Here is a 14,962-nt window from a genome sequence, read left to right as displayed (position 1 = left end):
TTTGACGTCTGCACACGTCGAGCGCATGCGCGGCCCTTCGGCTATATAAGCCGAGCTGCTCTCATCCCAGTTCACATTCAATCACACCCACTCATACTCGCGCGATCTCGAAGGAAAAAGAGAAAAGACGAGACGAGAGGCACGAGAAACCAACCGGTCTGCCATCCATCCTCGTGTCGTGCACGTGTACTCTCATTCCGTCTCTCTTTTTTCCCCCACATCTCTCCCTCCTCTTCTCGTTCACGCATACGCGCCCTCGTGTACTCGAGAAGACGCATCGCCGGTTGCTGTCGAGTCCAGAAATCCTCGGACGGAATCGCGACCGGTTTTTCTCGGCCGCTCATTCACTCACTCACGGCGCCGGCATGAAGATCACGTACACCGTGCCCGTCGACCATTCAGTTCGATCCATAGAAGGCGGCGCGTTAGCGGCCGAACGAGTTGTCAAGACTATTCTGAAGAACTTGAAGAGATGGTACGTCAGACTACGGCGTGGGACGACGAGTCGCGCCGTCAACTTCGATCGGCAAAATCATCCGCACGAGATCACGGTTTCCCGCCACGAGAGAACCACGATGATGATCGATCAGGAGGAGTCGCGAAATCGCGCCAACGAGAATCTGGAGAACGAATTGAGGGAGCATCTGGCGAACAACGAGTCTGTCGTTGACGATGGTTGGACAGAAGACAATGGACCACCTGTCAAAGATCTACCAAGGGACGCAGGAGTTCTTCGCGGCGTAACTCGAAGGTAGCTTTAATAGTTCTTAAGAGATCGTTTAGCCTTTATTTGTGTACTTTTTAGTTCGATTTGCCGATTAATGCTCCTGGTTCGAAGCTTTAAAATGAATTTCTCGATTAAGAATCCGCGGCAGACTAGTTAAATCGATATAAGTAATCTCGCGTGCAATATTCTCAATTATGATCAATTTCTGATAGCGTATCGTTTAATCGATCAAGGTGATAGTAGGCTTAGATATTCGTTAATAACCATAGCATCGTAATATTATTAGAGTAGGTATATTATAGTTTAGTGGATCGAACTTCGTTCGAGATTATAGGCCGCCCAGTGCATATTTCATAATAGAAATAACTGTGATATGTCGTTAAGGCGAAATATTGTTTATTATACGCGCGCGATTTGACATTTTGAGCGCAAAAACTGTGATAATCTGCCGCGGAACTAACAGTTTAAACTGTGATATTAGCGAAAAAAATTAAATTAAAACATCTGTGATATTAATTGTATATAGATTAAAAATAATTCATTGACTTTAAAGAGAAATGTCTATTACAAAATTATTAAACATGATATCAAAATATCGATCGCATATTAAATATGTCTTCCAATAGCTGCAATATTAATCTGTACTTGATAGATGATAAAGATCAAAAAAGACACATGAAAACTGTGATAAATCATTTATAATTATAGATTATGCGCATAAGTTAGATTAATTAAACGAATCACAGCTCTTAGCGATACTTTGTGATACGTAGATAATTAATAGTCACAGTCAAATCGATCACATCTGTGATCGATTGTGCTAATCGATTTTGAAAATTAATTCTTTTATATACGTTTTGTTTGCCTTATAGAAAACTCGGGTTATTAATTTTGTTCTCTGTTTGGTTTTTTCTTTCTGCACATTTCGTATCTCTTCAATTATATATATCGCACTTGTATATCTAATCATCTTATATTGCGTTTTCGTTTCGTTTGAATTGTACAGTTGGACCGCATGATTCAACTTTTTTTAGCGTTGTGTTAAGTTGCAATTGTAATCGCATTTATTAAATAAACTGTGTGATGATGAAATAATTTTAATTTATTTTCCTGTATATTCCCATTTGTATCTGTCTTTACTTTATGTTTTACTTTTAAGTACTTTAATATCATTTAAATCTTATTGCAATTCAACAAATAATAAATAATTAGAAATATATAAGATAGATATAAGAAAAAAAGATATAAAATATAAAAGTATAAAATACAGTAGTATAGAATAAGAAAAAAATTAAATAATTTTTAAATACTATTTGAATCTAAATTAATGTTTCAAATATTTAAAAAAGAAAAAATTCCTTAGTATTTTTGATATTTTACAATAGTTTTCTATGATGCTCTCATGTTTTTTTTAATTAAAATAATAGTAATATGTCAAACATATAATTAGTAAAGAAATTTGTAATTTTGTAATTTTTATAGCTTTTCTAACTTATCAGCAAATAATTTTTTTTTCATAAAAAAATGTTTTCAGATTCATAAAAGTGAGAGCTTTCTTTAGTGAAGTTTGGTGCCCCATCTGCTATATAGCTCTTAAACTACCCTAAACTGTACGGTTTCACCCTTAAACGATAGATGGCACTCATTAAAAAAGCCTTAAGGCCCTTTTAGTAAAATTAAATTTAAAATGGTATAGAATAGAGACGCAATTTTATTGTTCAATTAATCAATTGAAATAATTATAAAATAATCAAGCATTGAAATTATAAGATTATATTACTTTTTAAAATTGTGTTCTAAAAAAAAAGAAGAAAATGTTTAAGTAATTACACAAAAATATTACAATAAAATTTTAGAAAAACTTTACTTTCTCATATAGTAGATATAATTTATTAATTATGTATTTAAAATAATTATGTTATACATATTCTTTAAATAAAAATTAAAAAATACGGTTAATGATGCAGTAAAGTTACAGTTTTGCAACGCCCTTCACTTTCGATACTTTTGTCGCATAAAACATGTGCGTAATCGCAAAAGTACATTCCTCAATCAATCGTTGCGAAAGCAAAGGCACACCGTGATTACGCGACTTCCTGCACCTGCGCCATAATCATCCGAAAGTATCTCTCGGTGTCGAGTTTGTAACACGTGGATCTGCTCGCACCGCAATTTAGCGGAATCGAGACAATTGTCGCCGGATGACAGAATATTACACGTGGCGTGAGGAATAGAGGGAAAAAAAATTTTTTTTTAGATGGTGATTCTCTCGATCTGAGGGATCGAAAAAAATAGATCCTACCGATCAGATTACCGACATTAACCACCATTATACGGGTAGCCAACTACCTGAATGTGTTCGCATTATACTCTATACGATTCAATACAATTTTCCATTTAGATTATCGGTCTGATCTTCGCGGATCCAAGCCCGAATGATGTGTGCGGGATGACGCTTGTAAGGAACGCAACATGATATCACCGTATGGTCAGACGACCATGCAGAGAGACAGACGTCTTAATCCCGAAGATTTTACGCCGCATAAAAGAATTTCGTTTTTATACACGGGACCCCCCTAATCTCGTCTTAAAGTGGCAGAATATCGGGTTACGTTTTCGAAACTCTTGAAAATATTGTCAAATATTTGATGCCGTTATACCGAGAGAAGGTTTTCAAAGCGTCCATCAAATATAATATCTCGTAACATTCGTTATTTCAACACATTTTTTTGAAAATCGAATTGCATACATAAAACAAATGTAATAAAAAACTAATATAATTTATTAAATGCAATAATTAAAATTTTAAAGATATTAGACCTATATTAATATTTTATGTGCGTATTAATTTAATTTAATTCAAAAGCGCAATGTTTGCCATTGAATAACGTAATGTGTTAAATGTTGTTATGCCTATTGTGCAATTTACAAAAAAACTATAAAATACTTTTCATCTATGTCAATTTCGTCATTGAAATGAATACATTTAGATAGTTGGGCTGTATCGGAGTTTTTAAAAGACCCTTCCACATTGCGAGACAACCTGGTATTATGAAGTGATTTTCGAGTTATTCCGGCTTATTTTCCACAAAAGCCAGATTGGTCGACCGATCTCCATTGTATGTATGTGCCTCGCCAGTGGCGTAAGATTTTAACCATCTTACACAAATAGATCGACTATCATTTCACAAAAATTATTATAGCTATTATTCTGACATAATAATAATCTCAATAAGATGTTATTATTTCATAATTACGATAATCTCCACAATTATAATTTTTTGTGATTATTTTAAATCTATTTCTTTTTCTATTAAATTCATATTAATTTATGAAGATATTACAAATATTTTTCGAAAAAGAACACAAATTATTTTTGTTTATAGGCATAGATAATTTGTGAATCTAAAGAGTAGTGAGCAGAAAAATCTAAATAACTGCTACGCCACTGAATTACGACCGAATCAGAACGCAGGGTAAACTGACGGAGGATTCAGCGAGCTGTCTCCGAGTACAATATTATAGAGAGACAAATTTCTTAAAAATGTACCTTTTCGACTCTTAAAAGGGACAATTATTGTATTATTTGACGCCGTTTAAACTTGGAAACCGAGTTTAAAGACTTTCTACGGATCAAATCACACACTGAAAAGATCATGCGCGAAAAGATACTCTCGAACGTGTCGCGCATGGCAGAATTTCATATAAAATGTTATTCCTGTTCGAAGCCACGGAAATATTTTCGAAATAAGGGATCGACGGAGAATAAAGCTATGTAGGCAGCTGCTTCTCTGGCTTATTGGCTCTGATAATAGACACATTAAGTCACACTCAACGTCAAATTCTGGCTTTTCAAGCAAAATCCAGCTGTGAATACGCCAGATCACAAATTTAAATCCGACTTCAATTCGCTTACACAGAGTTTTCGCACGACGATTGGTCCGCAAACAAGAATGTTTTCTCAAGATTTATCGATAGACTGAGTAAATATAGAAAAATGATGTCAAGGAACTCATTCTGTAACTAATAATCGCGAAACTTTAGGAAAAAAATATATTTTGTAAAAAATACTTAAGTGAACAAATATTGTTTTCAAACAAAAGTAATAAATAAAAAATTTATAAAAATGTTATACAAAGATTAAATTAAAAAATGTTTTAATATTTGTTAAATTTTATTTTTTTCGAAAAAAGTATAACAATAAAATAGTGTTTTATATACACAATTGTTATATTCAATATATAAAATCAAATGATATACTTTTTATATGCCCTATAAAGATGTAACAATCGACTGAGATGAGAACTCTTAAAGAAGACACGTTTCCGAAAAATCTTTCCAAATATACAATATGACCATGTGCATTACTTGCGCTGTTATTGCTTTACTAAAAGAAAATTACGCGGCAGAAAAAGGATCCCTTCCACTTAAGCATCGATTTTACTTGTATTTCTCGATCGATCTCGTTTACCACGATCCTTTTGCTTATATATAGCCACCCTCCCACATATCCCGAGCAATTCGTACAAGAAAGAAGAAAATATGAAGGAAAAACGAAGAGATGGGAGAAAAGGAAGAATCAGTCCTTCGCACTCGGCTACACATCGCGCTCGAATGCCTTCTCTCGGGGATCTCCCTCGTTTTTGAGACGAGACAGATTCTGATTTCTTTGTTGAACACGTGCACGAAAAATCGTAAATCTAACTAAAGAAAACCCCCGTAGAAAATGAGAGAGCGAGAGAAGGAGGAGGAAAAAAGATAACGATTCGTCGGGGTACTCATGACACATCCATATACATGGAGGGCACGAAGAAACCTATACTAAGTGGATAATGGGCCAATGGCGCGGGCCGCGTCTCCGTTTTACGTCTTTAGATCGCGAGTTCTTGATTTTTCAGACCGGGATTTCAAGAGAGAGTCTACGACTGTGCGGGAGGATGACTGGGGAACGAAGGACCGCGGCTGTAAGGGCCCATTGTCGGCTCGCCGTCCATTATGCGAAGCGACTGAATGATAGAAATATTTGTATCTTCGCGCACTGCGGCTCTCTGGAGAGGCTCTCCGGAGAGAGAGAGCACTTCGGGGACCGTCATCTCAAGTAGAAGACGCTTATCTGTGCGTGCCGAACAACGGCTGCATGTCTTCAAGATTCTCTTGCGTGAGACTCTAGATTCGAGAGCAAGTTGACACGATGCGGCAGCTTCGAGTGTCTGCGTTCCGTCGCACGATTACAATAATTCGAGATTTCACATGAAAAATGTTACAGGTATACAGAAAAGAAAATTCGACCGAAAGACTGCGTTTTTAATATATGTTAAGTGCAATTTTTCTGGAATAAAAAAAGACCACTTTGATTTTTCATGAAAGGTTCCTATAAATACAATCTTTTGTAATGTAATCACAAATCTCTTTGATAAAGCCTTCCTTATAACAAAAGATAAAATTTTTCACGTCATTCATATCAAATTTTTGATTAGTATAATAATTAATTTTCTTATATAAAAATTATCCAATATCTATAACAAATAAATATACAGAAATAATATTGCTCAATAAAGTCGTAGAAATGAGACAAAAATATCTTTAATAAGAATGAAACAGAATTAATTGTAAGTAAAATCTGTCTAGATTCGGCTATCTCGAGAGCAAGTTGACACGATGCGGCAGCTTCGAGTGTCTGCGTTCTGTCGCACGATTACAATAATTCGAGATTTCACATGAAAAATGTTACAGGTATACAGAAAAGAAAATTCGACGGAAAGACTGTGTTTTTAATATATGTTAAGTGCAATTTTTCTGGAATAAAAAAAGACCACTTTGATTTTTCATTAAAGGTTCCTATAAATACAATCTTTTGTAATGTAATCACAAATCTCTTTGATAAAGCCTTCCTTATAACAAAAGATAAAATTTTTCACGTCATTCATATCAAATTTTTGATTAGTATAATAATTAATTTTCTTATATAAAAATTATCCAATATCTATAACAAATAAATATACAGAAATAATATTGCTCAATAAAGTCGTAGAAATGAGACAAAAATATCTTTAATAAGAATGAAACAGAATTAATTGTAAGTAAAATCTGTCTAGATTCGGCTATCTCGAGAGCAAGTTGACACGATGCGGCAGCTTCGAGTGTCTGCGTTCCGTCGCACGATTACAATAATTCGAGATTTCACATGAAAAATGTTACAGGTATACAGAAAAGAAAATTCGACGGAAAGACTGTGTTTTTAATATATGTTAAATGCAATTTTTCTGGAATAAAAAAGACCACTTTGATTTTTCATTAAAGGTTCCTATAAATACAATCTTTTGTAATGTAATCACAAATCTCTTTGATAAAGCCTTCCTTATAACAAAAGATAAAATTTTTCACGTCATTCATATCAAATTTTTGATTAGTATAATAATTAATTTTCTTATATAAAAATTATCCAATATCTATAACAAATAAATATACAGAGATAATATTGCTCAATAAAATCGTAGAAATGAAACAAAAATATCTTTAATAAGAATGAAACAGAATTAAGTAAAATCTGTCAAAGTACAAATTTTTATTTCTTCGCTGGAGGAAATTAAGAAGACGCTCACTCGTCGTTAATTATACATTTTCCCCTCCGATACGCTTCCCTACACTCATTTACCCTGGACCCTAATATAAGTACGATAAGGGAACTTCGACTTTTGAGGGAAAAGGGCATGACACGACCTTTCGACAGGGCGACCTGTCGCCCAAATGTTTTTAACAACCGTTCCAAATCTGCCTTCATGGAAACGGCGGAGAGAACCGTCTGTCCCGACAAGTTGGAAAAAGTCTTTCCACGGAACGGCGAAGCACGAATATGTCGGCCGATAGTATATTTGTCAAGAGAGAAGAGAAAGGAAAGGGGAAGTCGTTTCGACTTTCAGCCACGTGTGTCTCGCATTACGGACGTGATGTCTTTTTTGTCGATGGAGGGTGCGTGGAGAAACCAAATTTCGCGCACATGCCTGAACATTCCTACCGGTTCGATGGTGGTCGCCGTACTCTAGCCAATTATTATTGGTTTCGAATGACCACTTCCGCTCTTACCTGATCGAGTAACGCTCGATCGAAACATGATATATGCACTCGCGCGTTTCGTATCACCCAATTTCCGTATGCGCAGATTTGATACGCTCTGACATTTCTGCCGTAAAGAGATTCGGAATACAACCAATTGTAATTAAAAATATTGTAAAATTTTCGAGCAATCTCGAAATGCTCGAGACAATTTTGTATATAAATTACCGAGAGAATATTAACTATCTTATGTTTAAAATATAGATTAATTAGGATATAAAAGCAACACGAAAAATATATCGGTATAATGTAAATCTGTTTATATACAAGATAATATTTATTATATTGTAAGAAAATACGATATATAATATATATTGCTATTATTATTGCGATTTATACGATGAAAGTTTCTTTCCGCGTGTCTTAAGATTGAAAGACAAGTAATAACTTATAGATTGCGGCTCGTCCACAAGTCGAAGTCCCGAATCCGAAAAAAAGATATATAAAACGAGAGCCAGAAAGAGAGCACGCTCACGTCTATTAATAGATAATCTTTTCCAGCCACGCTCTCGTAGAAAAAAAAAAACGTTCTCGGAAGAAACCTTACGTGTATAAAAAAAAGTCACGGACCACATGCAGTCGCACACGTGATGTCATGGGAAAGATGGGGCTATGATACAAAAAAGAGTCAGAAGAATTCAAGCCTCACGATGCTTTCGGCGCCGCCGTAATATTACGACCCAAGGTTCAGGATTAAATCGTATCGTATACCCATTTCTTTTTTCTTTTATCTTTTTTTTTCCTCAGCAAAGCGACTTTTCATAGGTACTCCGCCGGTTTAAAAGGTATCTAACTGCAGGTGCATCCTAATAACACGAAACGCGCACGGAATTCCATAAAAAAAAACTTTCTTTCTTTCGCACCACCACAGGCGCTTCGACAATTTGCCTCGACTTGATGAAAGAATGAATTCAAAAAAAATTTCATCGACTCACGACAAATTATATCAATGCTTTTGAATTAAATGCTAAATAATTATAATAATAAATTCAAATAAATATGAACATTAATGTTCTTCGGATAATTGCCTGAGTAGCAAATAAAAGCAATATTACGTGGCAGTGCGTCTCCCTTTGTGTGTATATATATGTACATATATCGGAATCGTTCACCTAAAGCGCGCATGTGATGCTGATTGCATTACGTCCGCAACGCGTTGCAGAATATGTTGCATGCGCAGAGAAATGCAGCCGCAGGGATTCACCGTAATAAATCGCAAGTTGAGTTTCACGGAGCTACAACGAGAGATTTCGCCTGATTAATAACCTGACTGGAAAGACAGAGGGGGAACTGTGAAATGTGATCTTTACCTGCCTATCGCAATTTGAGAACGGAAAGGTTTCTCCCAATTTAAGTTTTTAACGATGAAACTGGATATTCTAGATGAATTTACGGGCGGGTTGATTGCGTTCAGATTTCAACCTGTGGTGGACGACACGACGATTTAAATAAGAAACTCGCGACGCGCGCAACGTCTCGCGATGATACATGAGTATTGCTTTTCATCCAATATCTTTTTTTTACTTCATCTTTATCGAGAATATTTCTCAATGATCCCTCGGTTATAGAGAGCTTCGAATTATGCATAAAAAAGTCTATATAAAGTTTTATTCCAGGATTTATATAGAATTCTAAAATCTTTTTAACGAGTGAATATAATATCAAAATGCAAATTTTTTAAAATCTGAAATATTTGGAGAAAATGTATTTACACTATTGTCTTAATAAAAATAAAATTTGCACATATATTATATGTATTATATAAAAGTAAATTTTAAATAAATGCAACTGAGAAAAATATTTATATAACAATAACTCTTTTATCATCTTTCGCGTAATATACTTAATATTAATACCTTATTTCATCTTTATCAGGAATATTTCTCATTGTCAGTAATCCCTCGGTTATAGCTTCGAATCATGCATAAAGAAGTCTATAAGTTTTATTCGAGGATTTATATAAAAAATTCTGAAATTTTTTGAACGAGTAAATATAATAAAATAAACTTATTTAAATTTGAAATATTTGGAAAAAATTTAGTTAAACTATTGTCTGAATAAAAATAAGATTTGCACATATATTGCGTATTATATAAAAATAAATTTTTAATAAATGCAACTGAGAAATATTTACATAATAATAACTCTTTTATAATCTTTCGCGTAATATACTTAATATTAATATCCTTGATTTTTATATTTAGTAAATGATAATGTCAATTTACGACCAAATGAGATGGCAGCGTGTTATGCTCTTTAATCCGTGCAAACCGCGCTACGGGACGATATGGCCTAACGAGCTTTTTCCTAGCTCCTCCTTCTTAACGCTGTTAAAAAGTGGCTCATAATGGTCTCTCGAGCCCATATACAGCGTCGAGTGTGTCTGTAATCAGAAACCATTCGCGTCACGCGACGTTCACCGCGCATCACGCGAAACGCTCGATACTTTCGGAGAAACCGCCTCGGAATCGGCGGTCCACCTGTTGCGCCTACTAAACTCTAACCTGCTCTTTACTAATCCTCGAAGGGCTCGGTCGATTCACGCATTAGCCGTACCCGCTACCACTATTACGCTCGTATCTCAGATTTTTAGGCATCTCGTAACACTACACGGTCGCGCACCTGCCTTTTCTCTTTCTCACGGAAAAGATCGCATCGAGATCATCGCTTCTTTCGGGGGATCCCGAGAGAACTCGGATTACTATAATTTTTTTTTTCCCGGTAATCCATCGTCTTCTTACTATTCCATTTTTTATACCCGGTCACTTTGATACCGGACAGGAAACGCTTACAATATTCTTCTTTTTTCTTTCTCTCCCGATGGAAGAATCTCGCAAGATTTCCGTAATCCCAACATCCGGTTTCACGTTTCCATCGCACACGACGTGGCGATGCTCGATTTCGGGATAAGGATCCCATAAGCTTTGATAAATGACTCGCGATGACCCTCGGAGTCATTGTTGCGACAATAAATGGGGAGACAAGCGGCCATCTGGAATCGCCGTTGTCAGAAAGAGTCGTTAAATTATCGGATTGCGCTTGACTTTTAAACGAGAAGAGGAAGTTTCTTATCTCCGAGAAAAAAAAGGAAGAAAAATGACGACAAAAAATTATGATAAAATTATCAAATTATAATATGAACACAACTTCTTCAATTACCCCCTAAGGCCATCTTATTGTTAGCTTAAACTAAACGTCATCGTGATTTGTATTCTATATTCCTTTATAACAACTGCGTATTCTTAAACGGATCCCCAGCTTTACACATGTTCACGATTAAAATAGTTGTCAGTGTCCCTAAGTGGGCACAATGGATGACTCCTCTTCTCGCAGGAAGCTGCGAGAAAAAAAAAGACTTTTATACTACTGGATATGGAAAGAAACGGAGACGCCTCCGTGTTTGCTTGTGTTTGCGCGGTCCTGCGGAAAATCCATTGAGCCGATGGTTCAACACTGCAGCGTGCTTCCCATTGTGGCAACCCACGGCGATTGTTACGGTTACCCATAGAAGCGGGGCCCGTTCTTGTCTTGTGTTTGGGGTGCGGCGGGGGTGTAAACGGGGCGCAAAAAGGGCGCAAACGGAGCGCAGTCAAATCCAACGACCCTCCATTGACGTTTCATTGTCGTCGTTAGGGATTTATTTTGCTAACTCGACGGGAATCTCAAGTATAATGTCAACTGTTAATTCGTGAACAGAATGTGAAGTTTTCGTCGAAAAAGCACGCAATTTCTCAAATGTTTAATACAGTCATTTCGTATATAAATTAATAGCCACATTATTCTAAGTAATTAAAAGAAATTTCTTATATGCTTTCTCGAATGCTATAAATAATTCCAATAAATAATTTTTGATATAAATTTCAAAGTCAAATCTCTAATATAAATTTAAATCTAAATTTTAATATAAATATAGTAAACACAAAATATAAATGTAATACACATACTTCTTTAAAAAAAAGATTAAAAAATACCTTTGTAATGTTATTTAAAATAAGTCGGGTCTCAAAGAATCTAAATCGAATTTAGTTTGGTGAAACTTGAGAAATTATTCTGATTTAAAGAGTTCTCGTGTCGTTAAATCTTGTAAACTCGTAAAAAAACGAGAGAATCTCAAGACTAGCTATCGAGCTATAAAAGTTACCCCCCATCGTAAGTAGCAGCCGGCTTCCAATTTGAAGCACACTGTGATCGCGACGGAACGTCGCCTACCTGTTGCCGTCGCATACGATAATATCCGGTTTTTTTATTACACATGGAAAAAAGTGCCATCGCGAGGAAAAGCCTTTACGATAATCTCAGACGTTTTATGGAGCGTTTCGGGCAACGACGTAACAAAAAAAATATATATCGATGCTGATCGAGTACAACTGCGCGCGTCTAATTGGACCCTAATAAAAGATGTGCTTGTATATATAAGATAGAAGCATCGTAAAAGTTCGAATGTGCAGTCATTCATTCTAAACTGTCTCGTGAATCTTTGAGATATATTTCCATTTATTTCCCGAAAGAAAAGTTTTTGTAAGTTATCTCTGAATTTAACATTTGACTAAATTTTTGTGCTATCTCGAATTAATGCATATATTATTTTTTATGAAGTTTCGTTTTCATTAAGAAAAATATATAAAAAATGTATCATTTTCTGTAGGAACGAAAAATGATTCTCTCAATAGGTTACAAAATTGTATATACTATCATATTTCAGAACACACACTCGCATGAGTAGGTATTTTCGGGATAAAAGATTCGATTTAAAGCAATACATGCTCTCCACCCCGTGGCGCAATGTACAAACTGAGCGACACACCTCAGCATGTGGGTGCGATCGAGGGCGATCGACGCACAATGAGATCGACACCGTCATGGAAACGAGAAAAGGAACTTTCGCGCAGAAACTTCCGAATCGCGTGCGACTGGTCACTTTTCATCCACAGAAGTGAACGGTTCAACGCGTACGAGATATACCGGCTTCGCTCTTTTCTTCGCGTCCACCTGGTGGAATACCACGAAGATGGTCAGCTTCACAAAGATGTAAGCGCTGACGAAAATATTTAACGACAATCGACATTGTCCCGACGGAAGCGTCTTTTCCAGAAATTGCAATATTGTTCGGTCCACGAGCGATCCTGCGGCGAACGCTTTGGAAAGTTTCACGTGTATCCGACACGCTATCGTTTTGAGTTGAAGTTTACCCACTGCGTGCTTTTCACGAAAGCCTCGACAGAAAGAGTCGGTTGTTATGTATTATTTAAAATGTGTCTGGCTCAGTTTGATATCTATTCTGCTACCGGCAGAAAATATTCAAAACGTCATCGACACTGAAAAACGTTTACTTCGAATCTTTAGAACCTATTGTATCTATACATTATATATATATGTAGACTTGTCAATAGATTGATATTAAGAATTAAATTTTATTAAAATAATATTTTACAAAATTCTTTTTTAAGGAATACTTTAAGTTAGCATCCTTAGCTTTAATAGAAATTGAATTTAATGATAAATGTGCCAAGTCATTTATAGAAAAAAATGACATTGCTTTTTATCGAGGAAAGATGAATTGCAAATTTGTCGCAGAATATGTGTTCGTGACGAACAGTTCTAATAAATATAAAAATGATTTCTATATCGTGACGAATTGCGACATTTCGTGAACGCGAAACCGGCTCTTATCGATCGATATCGCGTGATTAAACGCCGAAGTCAGAATTTCTGATATGCAATTTAAAACAAGCGGCCTCTCGCGTTCCATCCGTTCGGGAGAGAAAGACGCCCGCGAGGCTCTTTTCACGTTCCCTCACCCGCAATATGCACGCGTAACGCACAATAATTCACTATACAAATAATCGGGATTACAGGCGGAACAAGCGGCGCGGGAGAATCCGCTTTCACTGCCTCCGTTCGGGCGCGAGAACGACACCCCGACAACGCGATCCTTGGCCTCTTTCATATCTCCGCCGCAGGGACTCTTTTTTTTTTTTTCACGCCGAGCTCCACTTTTGTTATTAACGCCCTCGGATATCTTCGTGGGCAGATCGAAACGAAGGCGCGAACAGGGCGGCCTGTTTTCGCCTCTCAAAAGGGCCTCTCGGTCGCCTCCTGCTCGCGAGGCACTCACGCGTCAATGAGGATGATCAGGTCCGAGGGCGTCGAAAGTGACACCGCAGACCTCGCTAACTACATCGCCGCTGTCACAAGTATCGCGGGATTACAGGGCGGAAGAAATGCGGATTAGAGATTCCACCCCGCCGACATATGGCGGCAAGGACGTTATTATTATTTCTTCTGGTTACGTCTGGAATTTGCGATCTGACGCTTTCGCATTGAAAAGCCGCAAAAAGACTCCATTGTGTCCGTTAATAATGGTGGAAAAAAAAAAAAAAAAAAAAAATGCGAAGCTGCAGAAGAAACGTCAAAAATTGGTGGATGCTAGAAAATTTTCAATTAGCAAAATTTTCAGAACTAAAAGATATTTTGCATTTTAAATAATTATAAATAAGATGTATATCTGATTTTTTAGGTATATAACTTGTAATGTAGCAATATTTTAGAAAAGAAGTAATTAATTTTAATATTTTTCGTATACTGATCAAGTCAGTTTTAAAATATATAAAGAAGCAATTGCAAATGGTTTATAATTAGAAGATATTATCGACTAATTGTGATACACGTAATTTTTTAGATTGTAAAACTGATTACGTATGAAATAAAATTACACGATTTTATGCTTCTTTGCCGAGTATTTATGAAAATTATATCTCGTTAGATACATATATGTCACGTACAATTTACAATATCATCTGTTCTTCGTCGATATAATTAATTATATATATGTCGTCTAAAAATTAACTTAATCAACCATTAATTTAATTGCCCATCGTCCTCTTTTTTTCTTATCGTAAACGTGCTCGAAAATAACGTCACGCACATTATGGCCTCCTAAATATCTCGCGTTTAATTGCACTCGCATCCGACGATTAAGTACCGCCGTGAAATGTTCGCAAGAAAATTCGAGCCCTTCCGAGACGAAAACAGGCCGCCCTTCACCGCCCAAGGTGATCTCGACCATAAAAGTCCTTGGGCGTTAAAAATCTCCCTCTTCTCCTTAGCAAAGGAAGGATCTCG

General features: G+C 36.1%; 2 protein-coding genes across 4 annotated transcripts in view; one reads left to right on the top strand and one right to left on the bottom strand.

Moving 5' to 3' along the window:
• The window catches only part of LOC114942025 (tubulin monoglutamylase TTLL4), a 137,473-nt gene that overhangs the window by 66,938 nt on the left and 55,573 nt on the right, over positions 1 to 14,962 (bottom strand). The gene's annotated exons all lie outside the window — the stretch shown is intronic.
• LOC146721330 (uncharacterized) lies at positions 291 to 1,810 on the top strand. The gene has a single exon (XM_085487041.1). It carries the CDS (start codon positions 366 to 368, stop codon positions 753 to 755), a length of 390 nt encoding a protein of 129 aa, XP_085343167.1. The 5' UTR covers positions 291 to 365; the 3' UTR covers positions 756 to 1,810.

Source organism: Nylanderia fulva, unplaced genomic scaffold, assembly GCF_048542155.1.
Source record: "Nylanderia fulva isolate GAGA-0341 unplaced genomic scaffold, ASM4854215v1 Scaffold5, whole genome shotgun sequence".
Lineage (NCBI taxonomy): Eukaryota > Metazoa > Arthropoda > Insecta > Hymenoptera > Formicidae > Nylanderia > Nylanderia fulva.
The sequence above is the reverse complement of the archived record's forward strand: the minus strand, read 5'-3'. Positions and strand labels throughout refer to the sequence as shown.

What these genes read in the sequence shown, in the direction of transcription:
- LOC146721330 (XM_085487041.1), top strand. Translation starts at nt 366, where the DNA reads ATGAAGATCACGTACACCGTGCCCGTCGACCATTCAGTTCGATCCATA.